The sequence below is a fragment of the Sturnira hondurensis genome, unplaced genomic scaffold (genome assembly GCF_014824575.4).
Source record: "Sturnira hondurensis isolate 20B ecotype Veracruz unplaced genomic scaffold, ASM1482457v3 Scaffold0022017, whole genome shotgun sequence".
Lineage (NCBI taxonomy): Eukaryota > Metazoa > Chordata > Mammalia > Chiroptera > Phyllostomidae > Sturnira > Sturnira hondurensis.
This window is the reverse complement of record NW_028094648.1, coordinates 9,245,002-9,259,199: the sequence shown is the minus strand read 5'-3', so window position 1 is coordinate 9,259,199 and position 14,198 is coordinate 9,245,002. Positions and strand designations below refer to the sequence as shown.

At 41.9% G+C, this 14,198-nt stretch overlaps 1 protein-coding gene across 1 annotated transcript in view; it reads left to right on the top strand.

Moving 5' to 3' along the window:
* GABRB1 (gamma-aminobutyric acid type A receptor subunit beta1) overlaps positions 1–13,725 on the top strand; it is a 327,784-nt gene extending 314,059 nt beyond the window's left edge. Inside the window, exon 9 of the mRNA XM_037034178.1 lies at positions 13,215–13,725. Within this exon, the coding sequence (XP_036890073.1) occupies positions 13,215–13,559 (345 nt within the window). The 3' untranslated portion in view covers positions 13,560–13,725. The remainder of the gene's footprint in view (positions 1–13,214) is intronic.
* The last annotated feature ends 473 nt before the right edge of the window (positions 13,726–14,198 follow it).

Genomic DNA, 14,198 nt, shown 5'->3' with positions numbered 1-14,198 from the left:
TCCCGTTGAACAGTTAGATGTAGTCGGACTTCTGTATAATTCAATTTTCTGTCCTTTGGTGTGTCTTTGTTTCTCCAAACCTTTGTTGTATTCAAACTTGGTTGTGGGAGAAGGCACAGTGTTTCCACCTATGCCTCCATCTTGGCGGAAGTCTCCCTGTTTATTCTTTTAAAACATCTCTGTACTCTCTGCTTCTACGCCACTTTCACTGGAATTAGTTTAAAACCATGTATACCAAAATACTGCATTCACTACAGATTGTGTTCAGGATGGCACACAGATGATAACAAACATTCACTCACCAAACCTCTGTTTCAAGCATCACGTATCCTGCTCTGAGTGAGACAAAGCTCCTTGCCCTCAGGGAGCTTAGGTTCTAACGTGGTAAGACAGGCACCACACACACAAACCAGTGTTAAGAACATAAATTGCAGTTAAAGGTACATGCTAGGAAGAAAGTGAAACAGAGTAATGAGGGTGAGAATGATTTGGCTCAGGTTCAAGGGAACCTGAATCCAGGGAACTTGGACCCAGGTGATCAGGAAGACCTGCCTCTGTGAGGAGTTATCCTCTGATGTGAGACCTCGGAGAAAAGCAGCAGCAGCCATGCCAGGCCCCATCTCAGCTCTGGGGCAGGAGCTCTTGACGTCTGCGAGCACTAAGAGAAGACCAAGGCAGTGAGAGCACAGTAAGTGAGTGAGAAAACAGACTAGTATGAGATGTGGCGGGAGATTCAGGCAGAAGCCAAATCATGAATCTTCCACGTGTATCTTCATGCTCTCTAGCAGGATCTCAAATTCGGACAGACATTGACAGGTAATGAGAAAATGATAAGCAAAGGAAACACACAGGCTCAACCACATGGCCAAAATTCAAAGCAATGCCTTCAAATAAATTTTACTCAACTGTGAAGCACTATTCTCGATGCTGATGGAGAAGGAGTAGGTGTGATACTTGCCCTTGAGAAGTCTCTCATCTTGCTGGGAAATGCTCATATGAGGTGGCTGGATTATGAAACGAGACGGTATGGCATGATTTTGAGAACCGTATCTGAAAGGAAGAAGCTTCCCACTGTGTGACTGCAACGCTAACAGCTTTCAAAGTATTTTAGCCGTCGTTTTCAAGGCCAGCTCTTTTGTGTTGTCATCCTCATCTCATTTTCCCTGTCACCCTGTTAGCTGGTCTTCCCATCGCTTGGTGTGTGCAAGCTGATACATCGTAAGGGCAGACCCAACGTAAATAAGGCGATACAGTCAATAGTTCCACTGGTAAGAAAATTCAGAAGATGTGTTCTAGAGAGACGCATGAAAGACAGGTACAATTAGGAAGGTAAAAAGAAAAGAATCGCTTCTCAATTACTAGAAAAGCAATGTCCTATAGAGAGACAATTAAATGGAAAGGTCAAGCAGACTGAAATCTATTTATTCTAATAAAATGAAAAGGTTCTAAAACAAACTTTAACCAACCATTTTGGGCATGTGCCATGACTCTACATGAGAATATGAGAAATTTTCTGAAGTGGTAAAGGAAAATAAAGGCAGGAAGAAAGCCTTGTTTATTATATAATATCTAGATGTGTAAGCTTCCTATGAATCCCTGGCTGATCCCCAAACTGCCAATGTGTAGGTAAAATGCCAAGAAGTCTGGAAGAGAAAAATGGCTGGGAAGCTGAAAAAGCGATGAATAGAATTTTTAGCTGTTATTTACCATATGAAAGTCAGAGTTTGGAGTTTGAATCCAGCCATTTTGGGCCAGTTGGTAAATAAATTAGGTTTTTCATAAAAACCCCCAAAGCATCACACCTAAGGAGTAAAAACTAGGTCACAAGAATAAGGGGTTTTCCTTAGGTTAAGGGGGAAAAACAGATTCACCAGAGCAACAAAAAACCAAGTCTAAGTGATCTGTTAGTAATGTAACTGCCTGTTAAAACATTTTTCAGGGAAGATAACAGAATCCAGAGTCTCTATAATGCATCATCAACATATCTAGTCTATAACAAATTACTAAACATGAGAAGAAACAAGAAAATATGCCCATAGTCAAGAGAAAGAAAAAAATTAGTCACAAAAACAAACCTGCAAAAAGTCTTACATGTTGCTTTAAAAGGTAAGGACGGTCAATAGTAACAATAACTGTAATGAATATATTTAAAAGTTCATAGGAAATAGCCCACAACTGGAAACAACCAAAATATCTTCTAACTCGTAAATGGTTAAACAAACCGCAATGCATCCACACCATGAAATACTAATGCAACAAAAAGTAATGAACTGTTGATACATGCAACAATTTGGATGACTCTCAAGGGCATTATGCTGAATATAAAATGCCAATTGTAAAACAGCACATACTGTGTGATTCTATCTCTATAACACTCCTGAAACCAAATTTTAGAGACGAGAACAGATTGGTGGTTGCCCAGAGTTGGCGGTGGCAGGGAGAAGGGGAAGAGGCACAGGTGTGATTGACCCTAAAGGGTGAAAGCATGAGGACGAGCTTTGCCGCGTAATAGTTCTGTATCTTGATCACAGCAGCAGTTACGTGAATCTACCCATTAGATTCAGGCAACAGGTCATACACGCTCTATATCACTCTCAGTTTTCTGGTTTGGCTATTGTACAATAATTAAATAAGACATAATTAATAGGAGAAACCAGGGGAGGGGAACATGTAACCTCTCTGCTATCTTTGAAACTTCTTTGGGACCTACAGTCATTTCAAAAAAAAAAAGTTAAAGTAAAGACCAAAGGAAAATATTTTTTAAATGCTTGAAGAGATAGTGAGTCTCAGGGCAGGGGCACAGAAAGTATAAAAAAAGAACCAATGGAAATCGTAGAATGAAAAAATTTAGATGGAGTAGAACCATATTTTATACAGCAAAGGGTCAGTGAACTTGAAGACAGTATTGGCCTTCTCTCAGTCTTTCCATTGTATCAACTCTTAGCACGCATGCTACTGCCTCAGGGGACGCCTTAACTGACCCCTCTGCTGGCTTATGTTTGCTGCCTTCGTTATTTGTTTTCATGGTACCTTGTGTTCTTCTTCCACAGCACTCACCGCAATTGTGAGTATATGTTCATTTCTGTAATTATTTTTTAATGTCTGTCTCTTAGAGTTCAGGCTTCCCAAGAGTAGGCACTCTACTATGTTTATGGTTCTTTCCTCAGTGACCAGAACAGAGAAAATACCGAATAAGTTCCTGTTGAATGCATAAATGCTAGAAGGGCCTCCATTCAAGATGAGTTCTTAGATAACACACAAGGTATCGAGTGTTACCTATGTTTTATAAAACCTTTATTCATAAGAGTAAGAAAAAAAGAGATAGCTCACTTTAGTTCTGCCCTTGACTTTCTTGCTGTTTCTGTCACTTTGATTTTTAACATCTCTTGAAATATATTTCACATGGATCTCTGCTAGTCTTTGTGAGTCACAGTGTCACAGGACTTCACATGCATATACTCTTCAAAGGAGCGTTGTGGCTAAGATAGTATAAACTTCTTCACATTTATTATGGAACAAATAATACAGCATTACCATCTCAGGCAACATAATCATCCCTGCAGCTGCTTAGGTTTTCCAGATCAGATCATCCGTATCCTCTTCTGAAACTAGGGGCTCAGACAGACAATGTGTCAATAATAATACAAGTGTATTACTTCATCTGTTCATTGTATCACCTCCAGCAGTTAAGATAATGATGCCACCGGTGTGATATTTTAAAATGCTACCTCCTGGTTAAATTTAAAAACTAGAACATGACATTGGGTTTTTCCTTTTATTTTCCTGGTTGAATCGTCCTTTTCTGTCCCTTTAGATCCTTGTAAACAGTTGAGTTCAAATGATATATGTGCTGTGGTCCCAGAGAATTTTCATCTGAGAGATCCCTAATATTTGCCTCGGTTCCCTGGAGCATAGAGTGGCATTGATCATTTATTACACAGTACTTTTGATAGCCTTGGCTGGGCATTCACGTCCAGGGGTAGCTGTACTGAAGCCTCAGAAATGCTTGCTTTGTCTTGATTTATTTTTCCACCAGCTGCACTGAAACACCTTTTTATATGAGTACAGATGCTGAATCCAGACATTAGGAGAGTTTCAACCTCCAAGGTGATAAAGACTGTAGATTCATGAACCCCTTGGGCATCGTCTCAACTAGAGATGGTATTTAGAGTTTTGAAAGACACATTTCACAATACAACTAGACTGTTAAACTAGGCTGTGAGGAAGCCACTTCTGCTTCTGGGCCACTTTTATAGTGACCTGGAACTTACATGGTTGTATCTGCTAGCCACAATGCCTGACCATTTGCCAATAAATCCACCTAAGATTAAATGTTTTCTGCATGAATGGTCTGTTATCAGAGACTCATTCAAAAACATTCCAAGTCATGGAGGACCTGGGTGGAATTTGCCAAAGATTCATTCCAAATGTATAGTTGTAATCCCAACAGTTAAGAAATATTTCCCTTTCAATTACATATTGATACGGAAACCTTTTCTCCCATTTTTACTCTCCGTGGTGAGTCATCTGCAATTTAGAAATCTACACTTTTACACAAATTTGTAAATGTAAGTCAGCTTTGTATTGTGACTAATTCCGAGATGCAACTTGCATCATGAACGTACACAGCTATCTCCTGAAGTCTAGCTTAGGCTAGCTGGATATCTACAGCAGCCAGCATTTGGTCCCACAACAGACCCCACACCCTTGTGTCATCCTCTGGCCACTGGGACACGGCCCTCGGCCTTTGAGGGAATTTGAACTACTCTGACATAGCATCTGGGATTCTGGAGAAATTGGTGTTGGCAGGACACAATCTGCTTTAGCCCTTAAATCCTGCCCAAATCAAATCTGGCTTGTTTTGCATTTTGTTCTCCAGCTTTTGCTTAATCTTATCTAGTTTCCAGAGTCTGTAGCAGTCTAATCTTCTCTTCCAATAATCTACAAACCTCTTTTTCTCCTTCTGTCTCTCTCTGTCTCTCTGTCTCTCTGTCTCTCTCTCACACATACACACACAGACCTCATCTATCTCTTTGTCATTTTCTCCCTGGTGTCCAAAGCTTATTTTCGTCTGTACCCAAACAACTAGGACTGTTTTGGTGAACAAGAAAGGAATCAAACTTACTTAACTGGCTTAAGAAACAAAAGAAGGAGAGAGATTTTTTGGCCAATGTAACTGAGAGCCCAGGCATGGCTGTCATTCCACATGTGGCTGTACCCGAATGTCCACCCAATGTCACTAACAAACATCTCTCTTCATCTCATAATTCTGCTCCCCTCTCTATTGGCTTTATTTCCAGTAGACCTTCTGTCCTGGCCACCCCACACCTCCAGAGTTTAGAGGGTCAAAGCTCTGCTACCCCAGAAGAAAAGTGCTTTCGTATACCAAATAGTCACAATCAAACATCCTAGGATTGAGTCATATGCTCAGGGAGAAATCAATCCCTCTTCCCAGAAAGATGAAGAAACATTAAAGCCTCAGGTCTGGGTCACAGGCTGGTCCCAAAGGCACAACTCAGTCACATGGACCAAAGGACTGTCAGGGTGATGTTATCAGGAAGGTAGAATCGTATCAGGGATGTCAAAGCAGTAGGCTTTCATCACAATCCAACTCACACTCTTTGCCTAAAGGAAAATACCCGGACTCCTTAACGTGGGCCGCAAGGTCCACCACAATCTCAATGTGCTTTATTCTGCTGCCTGGCATGCCTCCCGCCCCCCTTCCCCAACACGCACTTGGCTCCAGAATTAAAACATCGTTTTTCCCAAAGTGCCAAGTTTTCAGTCTTCGGAACTTTTGTTTGGCTTGTTGCCCGGATTCACTGGATCTTGACTGATGAAGTCTTCCTTCACTCCTCGGGCGAAGTTGGTGTTCCTCCTCTAGTTTAGCCCTGCCTGCACCCAGTGCTTCCTCTTTTCTCTCCCGTTTCACAGATATTTGATGAGTTCATAGTATGCGAACACTCTCTGTGCACCGGGGATACCGTCAGCAATGACTAAAACAAAAGCCCACATTTGAGTGGGCCAGACCGACAGTGAACAGCACGCACAGACACACACCTGATGCCAGGCGATGCTAAAGGCTGCAGAGACAGTGACCTTAAATGCAAGTGCGGTCTCTTCCCTCTTTGGTGTTGCAATGCCTGTCACTGAGCCTAGAATACATTAGCCACTTCAACGTCTTAAAATAATAAGCAAAGTAACAAATGAATTATAAAACCAAATGGCATGCTCTTAGACTTCGTGTGTAATTGAGAACTATTTTCCTATTATACTCTTATATTTTTAAAAAATGTTTAAGCCTTTACAAAATGAGAACTGTTTGGTGCCTTTCAAAATTAAGTATATGTGTAAATATATACTATTTTCTAATGAGGGGCATTTATTTTTATTAGGACAGTTAGTGGTAACAATATGTGTGTTACTAATAGAGGACGTTGACTCTGTGTGTTGACCCTGTAACTGGCCCGAAGGCAGCTTTTCCCAGCTATTTCCTTCTGAAATCCCTGTATTAGAATCTAAGCTGACTGGCAATTCCACTCCACCTGTAGTTCATAACCTGCCCCCATCGAGAGGAGTAAAGTACAGAAGTGTTGTGCTGATTATATAAGGAACCCTGGCCAAGGCACTAAAGTAGAAGCCTCCACATTCAGCATTCCTGGGGAAACCCCACGACATTCCCACACACACTGGCATCACACAGTCTAAACATCTCCCCTTCAACTCTGTGAAAGGAATCTGGCCAAAATTACTCTTTTCTATACCTGAAGAACAAAACATTGCTGATGAGATTTGGGGTCAATATTTTAACAGGATTCACTGAGGACGAGTCTGAAAAAATGACCCTTACTTGCATTATTCAGTATTGAATGTATTTGCTGCTTATAATGCATTTTCTATTTAATTTCAAGAGGAATTCTCTCCAACACTGGCACTCCCTAGTACCCAGTGATGGGGTTGGCAGTCCTGGCGAGAACGAATGGCTGAGAGCAACAGCGTGAACGCGGCACAGAAGAGGCGTGGGATGGGCAGGAGGAAGCTGGGGCTGTGTGGCTCTCTGCTCTCGGTAGGTGCAGGCGGCCACTGCCCTGGACAGCTTCATTCTGTGGGCTGCAGGCTTTCAGAGGGCAGCGCAGAGCGTGGCCAGTATCACTGCCCTTGGCTTCCTGCTCTGTTTTTCAGACTCACTTCGTGAGCACAAATCTAATTGAATCAGTTAGCAAGCAGGAAATAATTTTCTGTTTGCAAGTAAATTGAGCCCGGAGGTATTTCTCAACAGGGCTTTAAAACTGCCACTGAAAACAAGATTATATTTTATTCCAATTACACTGAAATGAGTTCTGCTATGTTTATATATTGAAAATATCCAGAACAATTAAGTTCAGTGAGTGGCAACATTTTTCACAGCCTAAGGCACTGTTTGGGGGATCCTGCCGGCAGAGAGAAGGAGAGGGTGAGAGAGAGAGAGTGAGGGTGGAATGAAAAATAGACCCAAGCTAGAAAATGATTGTACATTTCTTAGAGTTTCTGTTGAGGGAAGAAATATAGCCATCAAATCAATAAAGCTTTAGTCATTTGGAAAGCCCCTCATGAATTTCACACTACACTTTCTATCACTCAGTGTTCTCCAAAGAAACAGAACCAATAGAAACAGAACAAATATACATACAAAAAGAGATGTATTTTAAGGGACTGGCTCATGTGATGGTGGAAAATGGCAAGTCTGAAATCCGTAAAGCATGCTGGAAACTAGAGCAGAATTTCTATGTTACAGTCTTGAGGCAGAATTTCTTCTAGCTGCAAAACTTAGGTTGTTCCCATATCTTGGATATTGTAAGTAATGCTGCAGTGAATGTGGGTGGGGTGCAGCTAGCTTTTTGAGTTAGTGTTTTCATTTCCTTCAGATAAACACACAGAAGTGCAATTGCTGAATTGGATGGTGGTTGCATTTTTAATTTTTTAGGAACCCCCATACTGTTTCCCATAGTGGTAATGTTTTTCTCCATAACAATATAAGCACCAATAGTTCAAAAACGTGTCTATTATATTCCCTACTATCTTCCCAGGACCATGTGTCCTCAGAACTTAAGAGCCAGAGTTAAGGCTGATGAGCACCACCCTGCAGAAAGGAAAGAGAGGATCCCCCAATCCAGGTCCACGGGCTGAAATCCCAGACTTTCCTTTATATGTGAGCCCCTCCAAGATTTGCCTGTAGTCAGCAAGCCTCAAGGTTAAGTATCATGACCTTCAGGAGGAAAGATCAGAGAAAGGCTCAGCAGGCAAGGAGAAGGTGGAGCTCATGGCCACGGTGAACAAAATTATAAAAGTCTGGTGGAAAGAGAACTAAAAACCTGAGTGTGAAAGAGGTCATAGTATTTGTCTAACAAAACTCTGGGAACCAATGGACGTAGAGGGGGAGTCACAGGGTTTGTACAGGAGGATACCAGCTTAAAAGGGTTGATTAGTCAAGATCTTCGAATTTCCAAGATATGAGATATGTCCTACTGCTTATAGGCTGATTTCTTCATCAGTGCCTGGAACAGTGCTAGCACATAGTAAACACCCAATAAACTGTTACTGAATAAATGAATGAATGAATGAGTGAACTATAACACTTTAAACATTTATCCATGATCCACCTAAAATGACCTCTTACAGCACAGAATATATGCCTGTGTAAAGGGTCTGGGTGTGGGTGAAGCATTAGCAAGTCCTTGGGGCTATGGATCTTAAGCTTCATTCTCTGCTCCCATTTGTTAGTCATCTAGAACTTGCATTTTGGTCATCTCTCTGAGACAGGGCTTATTTACTGACCTTCTTAAAGTGTTCGTAAAAAGTGTATACATTTTCTCTAAATGTAGGTGCAGTGACTCTCTGACCTAAAAAAGAGGAAAAGAAAAAGAATCAGTGGTGTTAGTGTGAGGAGTGAGGTTGATAGAATATAGTCTGCACAATATTGGGCAGACCCACCTCCCCAGCCACTGGAAGCACCTAGCAACTGCAGGCCTTCCCCAACAACACAGCAGGTTCAACGTGAGCATCCTTACGTAGGTTGCACCTCCTCTGTAAGCAGATCACAGGGACAGAAAAGTCCGGAAGACACAGAGCCTGGTGTGCCTGTACCCATCAGCTGGGCCAGTGGGTAGCAGTGACAGAGGAGAACGACCACAGAAGCTGGAAGCCCAGTTTCTCTCCTGGGGACTGGAGTGGAAAGTGCCTTCCTTTGTGGTGGCATGAGGAGTAGAGAGTGATTTTCTCACGGAACGGTTATTTCAACATCAGTGTGCTTCAGGAAATATATTGGCCTGTATGTGCCCTAGAAATCCAGTATGTGGGCATTTTCACTTGCCTCACTTCCTCCGGCCTCAAGGTTTTAGAATCTTAGTGTCTGGATTGTATCCAAGTCAGATGTTGACATTTTCTTACTAACTAGACAGCACGTAACCTTTGAGGGTGGTGGAGCAATGCCCAGCGTGGCTCCTTGCTGCTCTGGAAAAGCAAGGGACACTTTCTCTGTAGATACTATTTTTTGGAAAGCTACAGATATTAGGGTGCCCTGGATGTTTTTAAAGTTTGAGGCAAAGTGAAAATCACTCTTTCCCAAAGAGCAGGGGTTAGAGTCAACCAAAACCTTGCTGATGTCAGCAGTGGTGTGGTTACCACACAGGCACTTTCCCCAGCAGCGAAGAGCTTGAACAGTGGAGGGTGGAATCATACCTCGGCAGTAATTTATGAGCACACCATGTCTCTCTCTCTCTTTCTCTCTCTCTCGCACACACACACACACAGAGTCTGTAACAACAGCCTTTAGGATGAAACCTGCACTGTGTAGGAGAGATACTGGAGGGGGCCAAGAATTGTTTTATGACCCTTCTTCTACTTTTCTAAGAATAATGTTGCTTTAACTATATCATAATGGGTGGTTGCAAAAATGGATTCATCATGTCACATGCCGCACCACTATAAGCTACGGTTTCTAGCTCAATGACAGAATATTTTGGGGGACTTGTACAAACTAATGAACTACATACAATTTATAAGAGCGTCAGTGTCTCCACCAAGGTACACCAAAATATCTTAATAAAATGTACCTTGTTTGCCATGACTTCTGTCTAATGAGGAGCATCTGTATGCTTCACTAGCTGATTCTAAATTTTAGTGACTTGTTTACTTAGAGAAATTTCACAATAATGTAATTTAATAATGCCTACAATACAGATCAAGTGATTCAATTTTACTATGATTTTTTTTAGTGTGTTACGTCTTCTGCCTAGAATATTCTGCATACTCACACTGTCAAAAATAGGAAACAGACTCTTAAGATTACCTAGTGAAAACCTTTCTCACTAAGTAATTTATAGATGAGGAAGCTGTGTTTACAATAAAACCAGAATGAGGGAACAGCTTTCAATGCCCACGCCTCGTTCAGTCTTCTCCCCAGCCTTTAAGGCCCCACACAAGCTGCAGCTCCCTCACGCAGCCTTCCTCGACCTCTGACGATGGGTCACTTTCACGAACCCCTACTCATGGGCAATGCAGTAGTATTTATCATCTGGTTAAAAATTCTCTTCACTCCTAGTATTATGTCTTACTTTGGAATCTCTAAGAGGTATTAGCTGAAGGACAAAGTCCATGTTTTATGATTCTCTTGACTGGAACTCCACAGCACTTAGCAAAGTCATGTGCACCACCTCATTGTCTAGTATAGTCGTCCCTTTTTAAACCAAGTCTGTACTTTGCTCTTGTCACTTCAAATCTATCACCCTCTTTAGTGGCCTGAACTTTCATACACATGACCTTTTTAAACATAGACTTAGTATATGTGTGAATATCGTATACACTCACACACTCACACACACAGGCACATCCTTAACACACATACTGTATCTGGCAAATAGTACCCAATCAATGTGGGGTGTTTTTTTTGAGAGTGAGTTCGTTCTTGATCAGGAAAGGTACACAGTTACACAGAGGAAGTAGGATTTAAACCGAGCATTGAAGAAAACTTATTGATTAACTTGAAAAGGGGGGAGGAATTATATTTGGGACAAAGACTATGCTCTGTTTTGATCTCAAATCGGGCACTTAGTCTTTGTTTAACCTTAGGCAATTTGCCTCCTCGCTCTGAACCTCTGTTCCCCCATCTGCTGAACTAGGAGACTCTCATGTGTTGCATAATGTTGTTATAAGAATAACAAAGATAAATTACACAGTGGAAGTCAATAATACTAGTTATTAACAACAACAAAACTCAATTATAATTTGCTGAACGAGGAAGCCAGACGTGCCGGTGAAGGCACCATGGGTGGCGTAGTTCGACTAGAGCAAAATGCCTCCCAGAGGGAGGTGACGAGAGATGAAATAGAGGGGGACAGATTCAGCCACCATTGCTTCCCAATTACCTCAAAGTTTAGAGCTATCGACTGCATCACTAAATTCACTGTGAGCTGTAGTGAAAGCTAAGGACTAGGAAAGTAGCCCTCTCTCAATGAAAAGCACAAGAGCTCTGAGTCAGACAAGGCATGGGTTGTAACCTACATCTGGCACTGCCCAAGGGGATAAACTTGAGGCAGTTTGACGTTGCAAGTATTACACAAGTAATGTATACAAAGCATCTACCCAATGCTAGGCACAATGGTGGACATCTTTAATCTTAGTTCCCATCTGTGATGTGCCTACATTACACCCCAACCCGTACCTTTGTTTTCTGTCTCTCCTGTTTACCCTTACCTCCTTCTATGCTTTTCTCTCTTTCTTCATAACCTGCTTTTTGCCTGCCTACCTATATAACTTGGATTTTCAGTAAGTGTTTACCAAGAATAGTCTTATTTGAAAGCATTTACTATAAATAAGATACTGTGCTAATGACACTAGATTCAGACACAGCTGCCTGGGTTACCCTTGGAAGTACATCAAACTCATTTACGTGAATGAACTGGGTCTCCTCCCAACAAATTAATTTGCAGTGTATCAGCTTGAAGTTAGACAAAGTGAGATCGTAGGCCAAAGGTGTTCACATTTCTTATAGTTCCAAAAGTGGGTGTGGCAGCACAGCACAGAGAAGAACGAGAAAATCTCAAATAGAAATGACTGAAATGGCAGGAAGCAACAGCGAACCATGGTGTAGAAGCCAGAGTCAAAGTATAGCCAGGCATATCCTTTTGAGCCAAGAACCCCACTCCTAACAATTTAGCCTGAACAAATAATTATGGATATGCACAGATTCAGCTTAAAGATGCTCCTTGAAGGCTTGTTTACATAATACTACAAAAGTAAAACAAGTCGACATAACAATAAATTGATTCAGTTACAGTTTACCAATAGCAGCTATAAGTAAATGATATCACAGAGGAATATTTATTGCCATGGAAAGATGACCAGGTTATAATCTTAATCGACAAAAGCAGGTTGCAAAGCAAAACACACCAGAGAACTTGTGTTTGTAAAGATACATGAAGAAAAAAAAAAAGAATGAGCCCTGGCTGGCGTAGCTCAGTGAATTGAGTGCGGGCCTGCGGACCAGAGGATCGCGGTTCGATTCCCAGTCAGGGCACATGCCTGGGTTGCAAACCGGTTCCTTGCAGGCTAACTACCAGCAGGGGATGCACAAAAGGCAACCATACATTGATGTTTCTCTCCCTCTCTCCTTCCCCTCTATAAGTAAATAAATAAATAAATAAAATCTTTAAAAGAAAAAAAAAGAATGGGAGGTTGGCAAGATGTCAAAAATAATGAGGACACTGAGGTGAGATAGGATATTTACTTTTTATTTTTTGTTTTCCTGATTCTAGTTTTAAGTTTCCATGTACCCGTATTGTAACAAAAAAAAATACCATAACATGTTATTTGTATATATGTGTACATAAACAGATTCAATAAATGCTAGTTACTAACAAAAATAATATGTAAACACAAATATAAATATATAGAGAGAGTCTATATATGTGCACAAACACACAAGTGTTTTGTGGGTGGAGACAAATGACGGATAAATGAATATATGAAAACGGATGGTGGATTAGATAGATGACGGATGGATGGATGACAGATAGATAGATAGATAGATAGATAGATGGATGATAGACCGCCTCCAGATCCGGGAGGCACTCAGAGCTAAGATGTCCGGTTGACAGTGTTTAATGAGCCCCATGCGGTGTCATCAGACGTAAGTTAAGGAAAACCAGTTGTGCCTGAGCCTGTCTTTTCCCTATCAGGTCGACGCCCACGGCAACATTCTCCTCAGCACCCTGGAAATCAGGAACGAGACGAGCGGCTCGGAAGTGCTCACAGGGGTGAGCGACCCCAAGACCACCATGTACTCGTACGACAGCGCCAGCATCCAGTACCGCAAGCCCATGAGCAGCCGCGAGGCCTACGGGCGCGCGCTCGAGCGGCACGGCGCGCACAACAAGGGGCGCATCCGCCGGCGCGCCTCGCAGCTCAAGGTCAAGATCCCCGACTTGACTGATGTGAATTCCATAGACAAGTGGTCCCGAATGTTTTTCCCCATCACCTTTTCTCTTTTCAACGTCGTTTATTGGCTTTACTATGTACACTAAGGTTGTCCGAATGGTTCAGAAACGACTACTTTCTTGTTCTTCTTTTGGTTTTTAACCCCACAGGTCCCCAGCAGCGATACAGCTGTGCTTTTTGAGGTAAGAGATTCAGCCATCTAATCGGTTTTAGGTCTTGCATATCAATTTTAGTACTGCACCATGTTTACTTAAAAGAAAACTATTTTTTCCCAGTCTACAGTGGTCCAGGTTATCAGCTCTTTCAGAGCTTTGTTAATTGCCATGTTTACAAACACACACACACACACACACACACACAGAAGTTAGATAACCCCTCTTGAGCAGTCCCTCCTCTTGATAGTTGCCCCAGATTTTAGTAATTTCGTTGTTAATGAAGAATGAAAAGAGGACTCAGCTCTCAGTGCAAACCGCTTCCTGGTAAACTGTAACAATCTCATACTGCCAAAAAACAACTCAATTTCCAGGATCTCAGAAGGAAAAAAAAAAAGCCATTGACAAGTTACAGATTTCCAGGAAGAAAACAAAAAGGAGCCTAGAAGAGCAAGGAAGACTCCCCTCCACTCCCAAGTGCCCCCAGTTCTCGAAAGCAGAAGGGGGTCTCCGTGGAAGAGGAGGGAGGGACTGGCAAGGGCTGGCGGAGGTTATGCAACCCTGTCCACCAGC